The sequence below is a fragment of the Moschus berezovskii genome, chromosome 27, assembly GCF_049115385.1.
Source record: "Moschus berezovskii isolate FMDL1 chromosome 27, NW_MosBer_1.0, whole genome shotgun sequence".
NCBI classification, from domain to species: domain Eukaryota; kingdom Metazoa; phylum Chordata; class Mammalia; order Artiodactyla; family Moschidae; genus Moschus; species Moschus berezovskii.
In genome coordinates, this window is record NC_142486.1 from 26,367,568 (window position 1) to 26,384,271 (window position 16,704).

The following is a 16,704-nucleotide window of genomic DNA, read 5'->3' on the forward strand; positions in this document are numbered from 1 at the left end:
TTGGAGTAATTGTTGTTGAAGCTGCTTCCAGAGCTCATTCCTCTTAGGAGAAAACTGTCTGTCTAGAACTGAGGAGAGTCTTCCCTTTAGAGTTTTCTGTAGATGTGGAGTATGAGGCCCTGAGAGACTGCTCTGCAAAGAGGCGGTGGGACAAGAGATAATAGAGTGTTTATGGGAGGGTTGCCTGAGGGCAGAGAGGAAGAGAAGGAGGCCCACACATGCCTGGATGCTGGAGGTTGTGGTGGCTGATCAGGGATTTGGGGCTTTTGTGAATGGGAGCATCTGATATTAAATTCTAAATCATTTGAAATACTCTCAGGAAATTTCTTACCTGAAAGCTTTGGCAAAATCTTCTGTTTACGTAGCCTGGAGTTGTTTTTTCGGGAAGTGATGGCTTGGGGTGTTTATTAGGGGGTGATATAGTGCAGAGACAAAAAAATGTATGTCTGGTATTTTTGCTGTAAACTTTTTAGCCACAAACATTTTTGCTATGTAACTAATTGACCATAAGGCAATTTTATTGTAAAAGAGAAAATAAGGAAAAATAAAAGAAGGACATTAAAAAGGACACAGTGAAACATGAAAATTGAGTAAAAAAAATTAAAAAGGCTTTATTGAAACATATTTGAATACATTTGAAATGTGTTTAGATTCATGGCAATACTGTGCAAATAACTGATTTTATTTTGCCTGTTATATCTAAGCACTTGTCTTCCAAGATTTTCATTCATAGAATTTTATACTTTTTTTGGCTTGTTGATATGTCTCCTCATTTGGCATCACACTTTTCTATTTTGATAAAATTCTTTATTAACAGAGGCATCAGCTTCCAAATTCTAGGATGCATATTTGCATCCGAGCTTTGAATTGTGTTGAGAAAGCTCTTTGTCCTTGGCAGATTGTCACATGTTCACTGATAGACGTTACAAAGTTCTATGGAAGGTGTGGATTCAACTCTGTACCTTTAAGTCACTGGAGGATTTGCAAAGGACATTATCATTTTCTAGTCCAGCCTTTGCCCTGACTTAACATTCTCTTATTCACACATCCAGTAAGTTTTATCATAGTATTTTCTATCAAGTCCATATACATAGTTATGATCCACTATTTTAAGAGCACCACACCTACTCATCACTGTACAGACTCTTACGAGGGCTAAGATTGATGGAATGCAAAAATGGGAGTTCTATGTCAATGGAGAAATGGAACCAAAACTGTCAACCAGTTATCTTTCACAGAAAAATTGCCTTATGGGCAATTATGTATGAGGCAAAAATGTTTTGAAGCAAAGATATTTATGGCAAAGATGCTGACAGGAGAAGTACCTAGAACTGAAATAAAGAATCTACAGAATAGAGAAATGATTTGTCAAGTGAACCAATTTATTGGAAGTAGAACCTAGGTGGTAGCTGAACTTGAGGCTCCCCAAGAATCTCCAAGAGATTGGGGGCAATGCTGTGTTTCCCTTGTTCAGGGCATTTGAAAAATATCACTTGAATCTTCAAAGTCAAGATGATACCAGCTTATCATGAATAGAAGACATCAAGTCTCAAACAGAGAGCAGTTGTTGTGACAGACAAAATGAAATGCCCCTAAAGAGATTATGGAAGTAGTAGCAGTCCTGTTCATTTATTCTTTCATCAAACACTGGGATGTCATTTTATGCGTCAAGCCCCTCAATGTGTGCTGAAAATATAGACACCATCCCTTGCCCTCAAGGAGCTTTACCTTTCAGTTGTGAAGGCAAGAGGAGCTGACATTTTTTGAGCTCCTCCTATGTGTAGACAGTGGGCTTTGTATGTCACATACCACTGTCTTTCTAAAATTCTCCCAGCAGCTTTATGAGTAAGTAACTATCATCCCCATATAGATAGGTAAACTGAAGCTCAGAGATGTTAGGGACCTTAACCCAAATCTGACTCAGCTAATCCATAATGAAATCTGTATTTGGACACAGGATTATCTGACTCCAAATTTGGAGGAAGGGTCCTTATTTTGGTCAGGGGCACGGGAAAATTGGTAGGCATTCAGGCTTGATAGTGTGATTTGAAAAGTACTCTCCATGTTTGTCCTGAGTCCTACCCAGTCTGCCATAGCCCATCAGTCTATCTGCTTTCAGTGCTTTTCACTGGGCTAACCATTGCTGTCCACCTCATGCCCATTTTTAGAATATTGACACCAATTCAGCAAGGCTCCATCACCTCATTATGGATGAGTTTGCTAGCATGGGGGATCTGGGTGCCTGCTGCGGGGGCAGAGGAGAGACTGGGCTCCCAGGAGGTCAGTGTTACACAAACTTGGAGAAGATGTTGTTCTTCTTTGCAGGCACACAGACTCTGCTTTTTGATGCAAGTAAGAATCATCCACCATAATTAGCAAAGGGCAGTTACTTGGGTCTTTTAAATGAGTCCTGTGCCCAGGCTACAAGGAGAAAAGGAGAGATTCATCATGTTGTCTCATGACTAATTAAGTGAGGATGAAATCTGAACCATCTATATGATATTTATTTAAAATGATTTGCTCAAGACTTGCCCAGAATCCTTCTCCTTGGGGAGATAGCTAGGAGCTGGGTGGAGACAATTTGGGCATTTGAAGGGCAGGAATGAATTGGACTGGCAAGCCGAGAATCCACCTGAGCCTGGAGTTGGCTGTGGCCAGTGGATGGACATCTGTTGTTTTTGTCTGTTCGGCACATCCTTGGGGGAAAAGCTCCTCTTCCATTCTGACCATGTGATTGGGATGGGACTGCCAATCACAGTTTCTTACCCGATCACCTGGCCACAGGGGTAGAAACATGATCCAGACTCAGCCAATGATATTGCCTTGTTTGCCTGGCCCCTGTGATTTGTTGGAGCCACTTCCTTTGGCAATGAGAACAAAGGACATAGATGTTTTCTGCTGTGCTGCTTGAAGGCTAAGGAGTGAGTTCTAAGGCCTCCTGTGTCTATCACATGGCGCCGGCTGTCTGTAGAGGGGAATAAAATCAAACTAGGAGCAGCAGAAATGGAGCAAAAGGGGACCAAGAGTGTCATGGTTCTAGTTCCCCGGTCTTGAGTCTCCTGGAGAATCTCTCATCCTTGTTCTTTGCATTTTAACTGCTTTCTTCCGCAATTTCAGGAGCCAATAGTTTCCCCATCTGATTAACCTCAAGTTAGGATACTGTTGGTTCCAAGTGAAAGAACTCTGACTAACACAGATAGGAACACCAAAAGTCATATTTTGAGAGCATTTTCTTGTAAGAAGTTGGGCAGCATGCGGTTTCCCAGCAGACCAAATCAACTAAATATGGAGGCACAGGCTCAAGGGTCTCCAACACTTGACCTACCTCCTTTGGGTACCAATTCTAATTTTCCACTCTTTCGATTCCACCTTAGGTAAGGGGTGAATTATTCTCAGTTTGGTCTCATTCTCTGAGACTCAGTCTAGAACACAACTCTCAGCACCTGGCAGCCAGGCCTCCAGCCAGTTTCCCCAAAAGCCCAGCTGCTTCCGTGAGCGGTAAGAGTTTGAAGGTCTGTTGGCTACATATCCCCCTGGAGCCAGCAAAGGGACTGATCAAGTGGGAGAGCGGGAGACACTGCAAAGACAATTTCTGCTCCCACTTCAACTGGAGCAGCGCTCCAAGCACCCAGTTACTTTCACTTTATTCTATTGTTTTAAATTGAAATATTTAGTTGATGTATGTTAGTTTCAGATGTACTGCAGACTGATTTGATATTTGCATACATTATGAAGTGACCACCATGCTAATTCTACTAACCATCTGTCCCCATCAAAAGTGGGTACATTATTGACCACATTCCTTATGTTCTAGGGCTTCCTTCTCTGGTGGCTGAGATGGTAAAGAATCTGCCTGCAATGTGGGAGACCTGGGTTTGACCCTTGGGTCAGAAAGATCCCCTGGAGAAGGGAATAGCTACCCACTCCAGTATTCTTGCCTGGAAAACTCCATGGATAGAGGAGTCTGGCGGGTCATAGTCCATGGGATCAGAGTCAGACACGACTGAGCAACCACTTTCACATTCTGTATATTACATCCCTGTGACTTATTTATTATATAACTGGAGGTTTATCTCTCTTAGTCCCCTTCACTATTTCACCCACCCCCTACCCCTCTTCCTTCTGGCACCAGTGTTCTCCCTTTTGCGGGGCACGTGGCACACAGGATTCTTGTTCCTGACCAGGATGGAAGCTGCGCCCCCTGCAGTAGAAGCATGGAGTCCTAACTGCTGGACCCCACGTCTTTTTATATAATGGGTTTAATGCACAATTTTGCGGGGAAATGTAGTCTAGCTGTGTAGAGAAGAGGGAAGGAAAACAGGTTTGCTACCCAACCGGCCAGTTAGCTATTGAAAACGTTTGCCCCTTTAGATGGCAGTCTTCCTCGCTGTCATCTGCGTTGAGAGATGACAGCAGGCTTGATCAAGGAGTGTGTGCACACATCAGGATTCCCCAGGAGAGGTGGTCTCAGCAGGAAGGACGGTGCAGAGGAGCGGGGAGAGCACAGGATGGCATGAAGATGCAAGATATCATTGAAAAGTCACACACCTACTGTTCCATAAAGACAGTATTTTTTTTTAATTTTAAAATTCTGCATCTGAAAACACAGTATGACAGAAAGCATCTATATACACCTGCAGTGTTTTTGGTATGATACAGTATTCAATACAGCCACTGTTTTCTGCAAAAGATTTTGCTTTGTCAGACAGAAACAAACTCCCCTAGACAAAAAAATACAGCTAAGGCACAATTTTGTTGTTATTTTTCTGCTAAATGAAAAGACAGAAAAGGTGCAAAAATGGGCGGGTAGTGCAATTGTTTCCGAAAATCACATTCTACCATGAGGAAAAGCATTCGGATGATTGGAATTTGATTACTGGTCAATTTCAGATAGTTCAATATCTCTTAAAATACTCCTTTAAATAAATAGCAAAATATCTACATCTTTCAGTGTGTGCCATTTGAATTCTCTCTTTTTTTAAAACTTTATTTACAGAGTCTCTCTTTTTTTAAAATCAATACATTACAAAATATTTCTGTACAGTTTTATGCATATTATGATCTATAACAAAATAGTTATTTTTAAAAACTATATCACCACATGTCTTTGAAAAACAATGAAGGGGACGGTAATAACTTATTGTGAGGCCTCTAAAAAATACCCAAATGCTATTGACAACATAGTAATACCAAAAAAAGAGACAAAGGACGACGAAGATGACTGAGCTCAATTCCAGTGAATTTCCTATGAAAACCCTGGGGTTGTCTTTGGCCTCCATGGCAGGGAAAAGGAGGGACTCTGAAAGCAGGGAGAGTGTGATCCCTTTGAGAACATGACCATCCACTGGGAATATTAAATGCTATCACTTTCCAGGCAGGAAGGATGAAGAGATAAATTGAGAAACTCTGCTGATTTACCCTTGAATGAAGTACATAAAGTCACCAAGTCTTCGGGGGTGGGGGAGGATTGGAAAGCCCACCTTGGCATCCTGCCGGTAATTAAACCAGCCTATCGACAGCGGCGTTATTCTCCAAGAGACTGCTTCGGGAGTCGGCAGAGGTTTAGACGAGCACCCAAACCTTCATTTTACCCATAGGAAAATAGAAGGATTTTTTCTTCAAAACGACACATAGAAGCCATTTCTACCACATCTGCAAGCTACAGATTGGCAGCCCCTGGCTTAGGAGGTTGCTCTGAAAGCTTCAAGATGCTCTTTTCTCTTGGATGTTGGTAGAAATGGGAGAGAGAGGGTGGTCAGCGTTCCAAAAATAATTTTAAGGCCACATTTAAAAACGGAGAAACCTAAGGCTTTTGGGGGGGGAAGTGGCGTGGAGGAAGGAGAGGAGAAGGGAGGCAAATGATGAATGGGGAGGATGGAGTTAGGAACGGAGGTGGCAAGACGCAGAACCTGCTTTCCCGTGGGGCCTGTAGGCAGAGGGGGATGGAGTATTCCCAGCCAAGGGGAAGGGGAAGAGAGAGGGCTTCCATCTCCCTGCCTGGGGCTTGGCAAGGACAGAACCAACGACAACGTGAGGGGTAGACACAGGTGGCACGTGGAAGCCCTCCTCAGTCTTCAGAGGGGTCTGTACAGTATCTTGTTTGCCAGGTTAAAAAAAAAAATACTTCTGAGAGAGAGACACAGACAGAAAGAGAGCAGGAGAGACACACAGAGAGAATTTGCATAGATTATACATTCAGCTCCAGCAGATTTTGGACATCTTTATTCCTCCCCCTCCTCCCCCAAGGTAAACTTCTCAGCAGACACATGAGGTAGCGCCTGTGGTTGACCCATGGGCAAAATAAGGTAGGTGAGGCAAAAAGCAGAGAGGACCTCCCGTGAGCACGGCTTCCAAAGATGCTCCCGGACATGCGGCAAGGTGGCCGCTACAACCCGGGATCTGGAGCGAGCCGGGCTATTTAACACGCCAACCTGTCCCCATGAACAATCTCCTGGACATCTCCGCCTGGTGTGATGGAATTCTGGGAGGTGGGGACTGGGCCAGTGTGGACCTCCTTGAAGTCCAAGGGGCAGCTCTCGAGGTCAGCAAATCCTGTTTCATCTCCCCTTCAGTATAAACTGTCTTGAGATCAGGAGAGCTGAACAAGCCAGTTCTCATGGGACACTTCTCTGAGGGACCGTTTCTTTGGGATGGGAATGACTAGTAAGAGGCCCTCACGGCCGAATCCTTTGCCTACACTCTGGTAAAAACAAAACTTGCCAATGTTTGAAAATCAGATTTCCTATAAAAATATGGACTTTTGGCTTCTCTTACCAAATCAGATGATTCTGTGCACCGTGCCTGTATTCTCACTCGCAACTTCAGACTGGAGCTGAGATGCAGCCATATTTTTTGTCTGCGTCAGGCTCACACTTGCAGACCACAGTCCCCGCCATTCCCTCCTGTCTGACACCAGCCACTGCATGCATCTGTGCTGGCATCCTGGACTGCATAGCCACGGGCGACCCCTACCAGAGGATGTGGCTTTGGCCTGGCAGGCCTTTGCCAACAGCTGTTTCTAGCATATCCCCTTTGGGTGCTGCAGGGACAGCTTGGGTCCTGCAACCCCAGTGAACTGGGCTATGAAACAGGTCTTTGCTCAGGCCCCCACACTCAGCTGCTACTGCCTTCTTCTCTCAGGGACCCTCTTGGCAGAGAGATCAAGGTTCCAGCCAGGGTTCTCCTTGCACCTGTAAACTGGAGAACCAGAAGGAAGCACCGTTCCCCCCAATCCTGGCTTGTGCCCAGAGCAGCTGTCATCTGCCCTTTAAGGGAAACTGACTCAAACCTCAGCTCCACTGGCATTTTGAAAGTTCAACAATGGCAAATGAAGGCAGAGTGACTCCTGGTCAGATCAGAAGGGCCTTTTTCCAAAGGGAGGAGCACACACGCTTCTTAGAATGTGAGGGTCCTAGGAACTGCTCCGCCCTCCTTGGAGACAGACCGCTTTGCACTGAGCCCGGGAAGCAGGGCTCGGAGTTGTCTGCCTCCTGGGTGTGGCTTCTGCCTGATCATCATAGGGGTGAGTGGGGACAAAGTATCACAGTTTATTGGATGCATCCTTCTCTCCCAAACCCACATCCCACCTCTCAACCCCCCTAAAGTCCAGGGACCCTGTCAGAGACTCAGTCATACTCTTCTAAATTCTAAAAGAATTTCCAGGGGACCACGTTCTCAGGTTTTGAAACCCTCAGGCAGCCACAGCTCAAGGCTGTCTGACCAATGGCCTTGAACTAATAAATCATTCTCCTGTAGACAATAAAAATGAGTTAAACTATCTCCCCTGGGAAAACATCACCATGGCTCAAATCATCCTGGGCTTTGCTTGAAATTCTCCCTTTTTCCCTTAAAGCCAAATGTAACATCTTCAAAGTGATTCTCTGGTTCAAGAACAGAAGATGTTGAGGAACATCCTGTGTGACTGCTCAGCTTCCCAATTTCCTGGTAGTCAGCAGGGAGTGAGGCCCGGGCTGGAGACAGGAGGGGACCATCCCCAGAGTAATAAGCCAGCTCTGCCGTTTCTCCACGTGTTCCCAATGGAACAGGAGTCAGCAATGGCAGGGTGCAGGAGGGGCCTCGCTGAGGAATCTGAAGGCTCATGCTGCGTGCAGGGATGCACCAGGGCAGGGCTCCCATAGCCACCGTAAGTGACACAGAGCGGCCTGGCCAGGAGGTGCAAGACTGACTTCCTGGGCAGCTTCCACAGGCTCAAAAAGTCCTTGGACAGAAGCAGAGGCTGGGGGCAGAGAGAGGATGTGACATGGGCCTCTGGGCTCCCAGTGAGCTTGTAGAATCATGAGGCAATCATGTGGGCTTTCTGAGAAAGCCATGCCAAGTCCCTGCCCTTGGGTTCTCCTGGCCTGTCTGGGGACCCCCACCACCCTTTTCCTAAAATAGATCTCTTCTGCTCCCGGGCATGGAAGGAGCTTGCTTTCCCTCTGTCCTCTGGTCACAGGGAGGCCCATGGTTAGACTGGCTGTGGGAGGATGGTGATGGAGACACACGGACAGCCCAAGTTCTGCAGTTGGATGGTCTACCTCCACAAGTGGCAGGCCTGTTGCGTCCCTGTGCTGGGGGCCAGTGGCAGGGACGGCTCAGGAATTCCAACACCCCCAGAGCTGGAGGGCTAACTGGGCGGTCCTCCACCTTGTGTGAAGAAAAGTGAGGCACGGATGTTCCCAAGGGCACCCCACTTTCAGCCCATGGACATTGCTGGTTGAAGCATTTCCCTCATGGTGTCCAACTCCCTTGCTTTCTGCTGAGGACACAGAGGATGGAGGGCAGATAGAGAGAGGCAGACAGAGATAGGAAGGCAGACAGATGGATACACAGAGAGAGCAGGAGGGAGACAGACAGGAGGGGCTGGGGGAACTAGAAGGGCTGGAGGAAGGGGCCTTTTGTGAATAAAGGCAGCTTCAGTTAGTAAGATAACATAATTGACAAGCTGCAAAAACAGCACCTACTAATTAGTCATTGACTAAAACATATAAATAATAAATATCCAAAGTGTCCCTTCTCTGTGTCCTCCATGGCCCACAGGACATCCTGCCTTGCAGGGGTGGGGTGGGGCGAGTAGTGGGGGGGCGACAGCTGACAGTTCGCTGGGAGCAATCGGCAGTACCTTCAAAGTCACCCTGGAGAGAAATCTGATGAGGACCGGCTCTCCTGGGAAAGGACAGTGCACCCAGGGCTGGGACTCCTCCGAGGGAACCCTGTCCTTTGGGGGAGGGTGGGATCAGTGGAGGAGGGGGTTCTCAGGGGAGGGATCTCTGGATGGGCGGGGCAACCCTCCAACGGGCACATGGCAAGGAAACCCTTTGGGTTTCTAGTAACTCAAGCAATTTGAATAATACTATTCTTTAGGTTTTAAACGACCAGATACTCAAAGCTTCCCACTTTCACACTGCATGTCAGGCGGGCCGGTTGGCACCTCGGACAAGAAAGGCCATGAATTTAAAAACCAAATCTGAAATGCTTTTTCCTTTCTGTGTAAAGTCTGTTCCATGTGGTTTGGTTGCTCCCAGCAGCACCGAAGACACATTTCACCAAGTTCCAAGCGCCCAACCTCAGAACGAAGGGCTCAGGCAGGTGAGGGGTATTGCTGTGCTGACCAGCTCAGGAGTTTTGCTCCCAGCGATCTCTACGAGGTTCATGGCCATGGTCCCCCAAAGTTCCCACTGTCAAAGCCCAGAGGGGTCATGGTCTTGGTCTCCTGGTGCATGAATGGCTGGGGGGCTTGATGCTAGCCTCAGACTCATGAGCATCACCCCATTTCTGCCTCGAGAGAGGGTGGCCTGGAGCCCAGGACATCTGGCAGTGACACTTTGGTTGGACTTTGGCCAAGCCACATCACAAGGCTCTTCTGCTCATCTAGTTACTAAGGAGGATGGCTGAACCCAAGAAGGGTTGGTGGGAGGCTCAAAGCCACCCCCTCCAACCCCCGCCAAGCCTACTACCTCCCTAGGGATGAGCCCACAAATGTGACTTTCATGTCCTGTCACTTCAAGGCTGGCACAAGGGTTTCCTGACCCAGAGGAGCAGGAAGGGCAGGGCTAGAGATCAAACCCACCCTCTGGGCATTTCTTTCCAAACTAGCTTCTGCAGAGCCCTTGGGTTCTGAAGAGGTAACTTAGGAGATGCCCTTGGCAAAGGGACTGCCCAGTGGGCTGAGCTTTGAGACAGAACCTCACACTCTCAGCTTCCACCCAAGCAGCCTGGATTTCATCCGCAGCTTGAACCTCCACCTATGACTCGGTAAAACAAATACTCTGCTGTTCAAAAGAAAAGTTTGGGAATCACTTGTCTGGGGGTGGGGTGGTCATGTCATTGAGGGGGAAGACAAGGGAGCTGTAGGACTCGAGGATCAACCAGAAGAGGTAAGACCACCACGGTGCTGGGACCAAGCCATTGCTGTCCCCAGTAGCCAGCCTGCAGGGTGCAGGTGGTTGGCAGAACCTGCTTTGGCCTCCAAACCTTCCTTCTTCATCATCCTATGGCCAGGAGAGCCCCTCTCACAAAAGGCAGCCCCAGGGGTGGGAGGTCAGGGTCTGGGTTCCACCGGCCATCTGGCTGCTTTCCCTTTGAGATCCGCTGGGGTCCCCACGTGCCCAGTGCTACCTGAGCCGGCCGTCCGGTTTGACCGCCCCCAGCTCTGACTTGGGGTCGGGGCTGAAGGAGCTCCAGGCTGTCTGGCTGCAGGTCTGCATGACTGGGCAGGCGCTGGGGCCTGTGGCACAGATGTCCATGGCAGTCCACATCCCACCCACCAGCGAGTCCAGCCAGTGCTCCAGCGTGGCGCCGGCAGAGGCCGCGTTCCTCCGAGCCTGCTCCACCTGGGCGGGGTTGATGGGCAGGCTGAGGACAGGGTTCAGGCTCTGGAAGCTCTGCTCCATGTAGGTGCTGCGGAGGGGCCCACTGTGCAGCCTCAACGCCTCCTCTGAAAGCCAAAGGGAACAATGACATCAGTAGACGAGCCACGGACCAGTCACCTACTACTGCGTGCCTGGCACCATGCTGGGCACCGCACAGCACTGTCCAATTCATGGGACAATCTCATGAGGAAGTCCCTTTAGAAATCCCATTGTACAGACAAAGAAACTGAGCCCACGAGGACATTCCTTCAAGAGGTGTGAGCCCACTTTGTGCAGGGCATGGTCCATTCATTTATCCATTCAACATGTATTTATGGAGCCCCTACTATAGTCCCTCGTGGTTCAGATGGTAAAGAGTCTGCCTGCAATGCAGGAGACCCGGGTTCAATCCCTGGGTCAGGAAGATCCCCTGGAGAAGGAAATGGCAACCCACTCCAGTATTCTTGCCTGGAAAATCCCATGGGCGGAGGAACCTGGTAGGCTACAGTTCATGGGGTCTCAAAGAGTCGGCCACAACTGAGAGATTTCACTTTCTTTCTACTATAGTCCAGACAGTAATTCATTCAACACATATTTACTAAACATCTGCTATCTGTAAGGCATTCATTCATTTGATGTAGATATATTAAGTGCCAGGCTCTATTCTGTGGTACAGCAAACCAGACAGTGAAGGAAGAATGATGGCAATAAACAAACAAATAAATAAGGTCATTCCCAAAACTGATAAGTATCATGAAAGGAATTAATGGGGTGTGTTGAGTCAGAGCAAGGGCTTGATAAATTTAGGCCCTTGGGCCAAATTTGGCCCACCACCTGTTGTTGCAAATAAATTTTACTGGAACATGGCTATGCCCATTTGGACACATACTGTCTATGGCTGTTACCACAGCACAGCTGAGTAGTAGTGATAGAAATTGTACATGGCCCACAAAGCTGAAAAATTTACTATCTAGCCCTTTATAGTAAAAACCTGCTGATTCCTGGGTTAGAGAGTGACAAAGTGTTTCTCTTGGATGGGATGGGCAGGGAAGACCTCTCTGAGGTGGTGACATCTGATCTGAGTGCTGATTCACGTGAAGGAAGAAGCTACACACAGATCCTGGAGAAGAGAATTCTAGGTTTTGAGAATAGAAAGTATTAAGCCTCACTGAGCACCTTTCCCTAAATCACACAGGTAATGAGAGTTGGAGACCCCTTTGAATAGGGGTCTGTGGATCTCAAAGCCTGGAGAGGAGTCCTGCACTTGGCTGCTGAATGCCCACCGTGAGCTTTCTATAAGCAGGGAATTCTCCTTTGGTCCAAGGCGTAGTGCATGAATGGACCACAGCAAGGAGTCCTGGGGAGCCCAAAGCTTGGACCAGAGTTGCGTAGGTGGGAGGTCCAACTGGCTTCTGAAACAGTTCTACCTTGCTGAGCCCCAGGGTCTCAGGCCAGAGCACGGGGACCACAGTATGGCTGCCTGGGTTTGAATCCCCACGTCCCACACACCAGGCATCTGACTTCTTCCTCATCATAAAAATGGGTACAGAACTAGTACCTTCCTCGTAGCTTTGTTTCTGATGATTAAGTATGCTGACTCATGAGGGGTGCTTACAACGCCGCCCAGCATATTCAAAGTATTCAGGAAAGTTTAGCTAGGACTATTATTATTGGCGTTATTAGCACACAACATACACACACACACACAAAACTATAGGGCTGGTTTTTATCATCCCCATTTTACAGATGAGGAAACAGAAGCAGCTATACTTTAGATCTGGAGTTAAATCCAGGGCTGGCTGACTCCCGAGCCAGAGCATGTCATTGTCATACACTGTGTTAGTAAACACAGTAAACAAGCTCATGCATCCACAGGAAGTTAAAACAGTGCTTTTCATTTTTACTTTATTTTTCCATCTGGGAGCTCGTCATTTGCAGAGTCGGTTCCCCGACTGCAAAATGGGGATATTTACCCTTCCAGCAATTAGACTCACAAGACTGGCACGAAGCTCGGGGAAAAGACCACGTGCTTTGTAAAGTAACATATGAACAAGAGAGACACTGACGGTTTCCCAGAGCTTAAAGATGGGGAAGCAGAAAATATAGGTATTTGGGCTGACAAAAAGAAGCTAGACATCTCTGTTTTGAGGAAGCTCCCACTCACGGCTTATTTCACTGCTAATTACAAGAATATATTTTAAAGAAAGACTAGATAACGATTCTGGGAAGTCATGTTTTACCAAATCAGGTTCTGCTATAGCCAAGCTCACTAAGATTAGAAGGAACCTCTTTATAAGACAATGCAGCATTCAGATCACAATGCTTCCTCTTTACTTGAAAGTGGCTGTCACTCTTGGAGACAACCAGGACAATCTGGATAATCAGAAGGTTATCTTCTAATATGTGTGGTCCTGAGTAAGGAAAAAAGACAGTGTATATAAGCCTGCCCTTCAAAAAGCAACGAGAAAACTAGTTGAATTAAAAATATGCCTTACCCCAAGGAAACCATAATTGACAAAGACTCACGTACTCCAATGTTCATTGCAGCACAATTAACAATAGCTAAGACATGGAAGCAACCTAGATGTCCATTGACAGATGAATGGATAAAGAAGTTGTGGTACACATATGCAATGGAATATTAGCCATAGAAAGGAACACATTTGAGTTAGTTCTAATGAGGTGGATGAACCTTGGAGTCGATCATACAGAGTGAAGTAAGTCAAAAGAGAAGAACAAATATCGTATATTAACGCAAATATATGGGATCTAGAAACATGATCCTGATGAACTTATTTGCAGGGCAGCAGCAGAGATGCAGACATAGAGAACAGACTCGCGGACACAGAGGGTGGGACGAACGCAGACAGCAGCATGGAAACATATACACGACCATCTGTGAAACACATAGCCAGAGGAAATTTGCTGTATGACTCAGGGAACCTCACCCAGGGCTCGGTGACAACCCAGAGGGGTGGGACAGTGTGGGAGGCGGGAGGGAGGTTCCAGAGGGAGGGGTCATATATATACTTATGGCTGATTCATGTTGATGTATGGCAGAGACTGACACAGTATTGGAAAGCAGTTATCCTTCAATGAAAAGTAAATTTTGAAAAAAGAAAGACAACCTTGACGTATCTCCTGAGAAATAGGGGATAATAATTCAAAATAATTCATAATTCAGAAGGATACATGTACCCAATGTTTATTGCAGCACTATTCACAATAGCCAGGACATGGAAACAACCTAAATGTCCAATGACAGATGAACGGATAAAGAAGATGTGGTGTGTACATATATATATATAAAACTCAGCTACAAAATGTGACACAGGGTGAAGTAAGTCTGAAAGAGAAAAACAAATACTGTATATTAATGCATATACGTGGAATCTAGAAAAAGGGTACAGGTGAACCTATCTCCAGGGCAGGAATAGAGAGGCAGGCATAGAGAACGGACATGCAGACGCCAGGAGGGTGGGGAAGATAAAGTGAAAGTGAAGTCGCTCAGTCCTGTCCAGCTCTTTGCGACCCCAAGGACTGTAACCTACCACGCTCTTCCGTCCGTGGCATTTAAAGGTGGGACTACTTGGGAGATGATGATTGACATATATACATTACCATATGTAAAACAGACAGCTAGTGGGAACCTGCTATAAGCACAGGGGTTCAAGTTGATCCTTTGTGGGATGCAGGGGTGGTGGGTGGGAGGGAGGTCTAAGAGAGAGGGGAAGTAGGTATACTTAACAGCTGATTCACTTCACTGTACAGCAGAAACTAACATAACATGGAAAGCAATTATACTCCAGTAAAAAAAAACTAGACAAGAAAGTCATTCCTTTGGTTCCCAATGCCCCAGGAAGCTGGGGGGCTGGACTCCGTGGTTCGGAGGCAGACAGGTGAGAGAAAGCAGAAAAGCATGCATGGGGCGAATGTCCTGTCTTGCTATATTGAGCAGTTTTTCAAGTTCATTAATAAGTCTCGCTCCCGCCCGTTTCTCCCTGACACCTACCACAGGGTGGGCAGCTCCTGCCCCCATCTCAGCAGAGATTGCGAAGATGAGAAGCTGAGGATTGGGGAGACACCTGAACTGAGAAAAGGCAGGACTTGCAAAGTGAAAAGAGCAATTAACAAACATTTGAACACTGGGAATCAAATATTGTGGTTGGTGCAGAAAACCCTTATGAAAAATGAGGTTGATGTGGGAAATGCTATTACAGCATCAGCCCGCGATGCTCGCCTCTCTAATTAAATTTCCCTCAATTCCACCTCATCAGATTTCTTGAGATTACCAGGGACGCATCAATAGCAAATTACTCTTGATGAATCATTTTACAAATTGCATTGCTCCCACCTTCTTGTTCCCTGTCCCTGGAACACCATTAACAGATACAATTACTGACAACAGTGGGGCTGCTCCCAGTGGGATAAAATGACCCCTGGCTCATCCTGGCCATGGGTGGGAAGAGCTTTGTTGTCTTTAGAAACCCTAGGAGAAAAAGACAGGAAAAATAGGGACCCTGTGCATGGCCCTGGGCCATTTTACTGAGGTAGGATGGATTCAGAGCCATGCTTGCTCTAGATGTATTGAAAGCAGACAGGAGATGGTCACTTCCATGCCTCTCCTCTACACCTGGCTTTGGAAACCCTTAATAATGCTAAAAATGTGAGCCTCTTCAGGGTGACACTTGAGGACCCTGAGTGGGTGGGCTCTGGTCCAGCTAGTTCTGGAGGGACTGTCTTTTGCCTATTTCATGGGGCAGAGGAGAAGCAGACTTCCCTCTCCTGAAAACATGAGGTCCAAATATTTCTGCTTGTTAGCATATGAACTTGGCAGAAATGGACAGATTTTACATCAATACTCTATTTTTAGGACTCCAAGTGCCCTTCTCCATATCTATGGCCCCCTCTCCTTGTGTCCCTAGCTAAATGACACACAGCCCAGAGCTCTTTTTAGCTAACAGAGACTATGAAACGTTCCTTGCTTCTGGGTTTGTGATCTGTTAGATGGAGATGGACAATTTCAAACACCCAGAGACCTAGAAATCCTGTTTGTAGGAATCTGTGTTATGGAAGAATTTTCATGGGCACACACTGTTTTAGGTTCAAGAATCTTCTTTGTGGTGTCATCTGTAACAACAACAATAAAAGGAGGTATGTGTCCACCAAGGTGGGGGACAGACTGTGGATCCTAAACTCAAAGGAATACTAGGCAGCTGGTAGTTTTACATATATTGATTTGAAAGTGAAAAAAGCAAGTTTCACTACAAAGTGTATCATTCCACTTTTTTAAAAAATGATAATATCTTTGATTTATTTTGTGTTTGAAAGTGAAAGCCTCTCAGTCATGTCTGACTCTTTGTGACCCCATGGACTACACAGTCCATGGAATTCTCCAGGCAAGAATCCTGGAGTGGGTAGCCTTTCCCTTCTCCAGGGGATCTTCCCGACCCAGGAATTGAACCAGGGTCTCCTGCATTCCAGGCAGATTCTTTACCAACACTGAGAAACGTCTAGAAGGATGCACACTGGACTCTTGGCAGTGGCCACTCCAGGGGGTGGAACTGAGCAAGGAGGAAGACGTTGTGAGTGCCTCCGTGCATGGTAAGTTGCTTCAGTTGTGTCCGACTCTGTGCGACCCCATGGACTATAGCCCACCAAGCTCCTCTGTCCATGGGATTCTCAAGGTAAGAATACTGGAGTGGGTTGCCATGCCCTCCTCCAGGGGATCTTCCCGACCCAGGGGTTGAACCCGCGTCTCCTACACTACAGGTGAATTCTTTACTGCTGGGCCACCGGGGGATTGAGGAAGATGGCCCCCATGATAAAAGAAAGAGGAAGGGATGGGAAATAG

General features: G+C 46.9%; 1 protein-coding gene across 1 annotated transcript in view; it reads right to left on the minus strand.

The window, feature by feature from the left end:
* Positions 1 to 4,554: 4,554 nt before the first annotated feature.
* Positions 4,555 to 16,704, minus strand: part of XYLT1 (xylosyltransferase 1) — a 355,532-nt gene continuing 343,382 nt past the window's right edge. Inside the window, exon 12 of the mRNA XM_055409561.2 lies at positions 4,555 to 10,936. Coding sequence (XP_055265536.2) covers positions 10,614 to 10,936 — 323 coding nt within the window. The 3' untranslated portion in view covers positions 4,555 to 10,613. The remainder of the gene's footprint in view (positions 10,937 to 16,704) is intronic.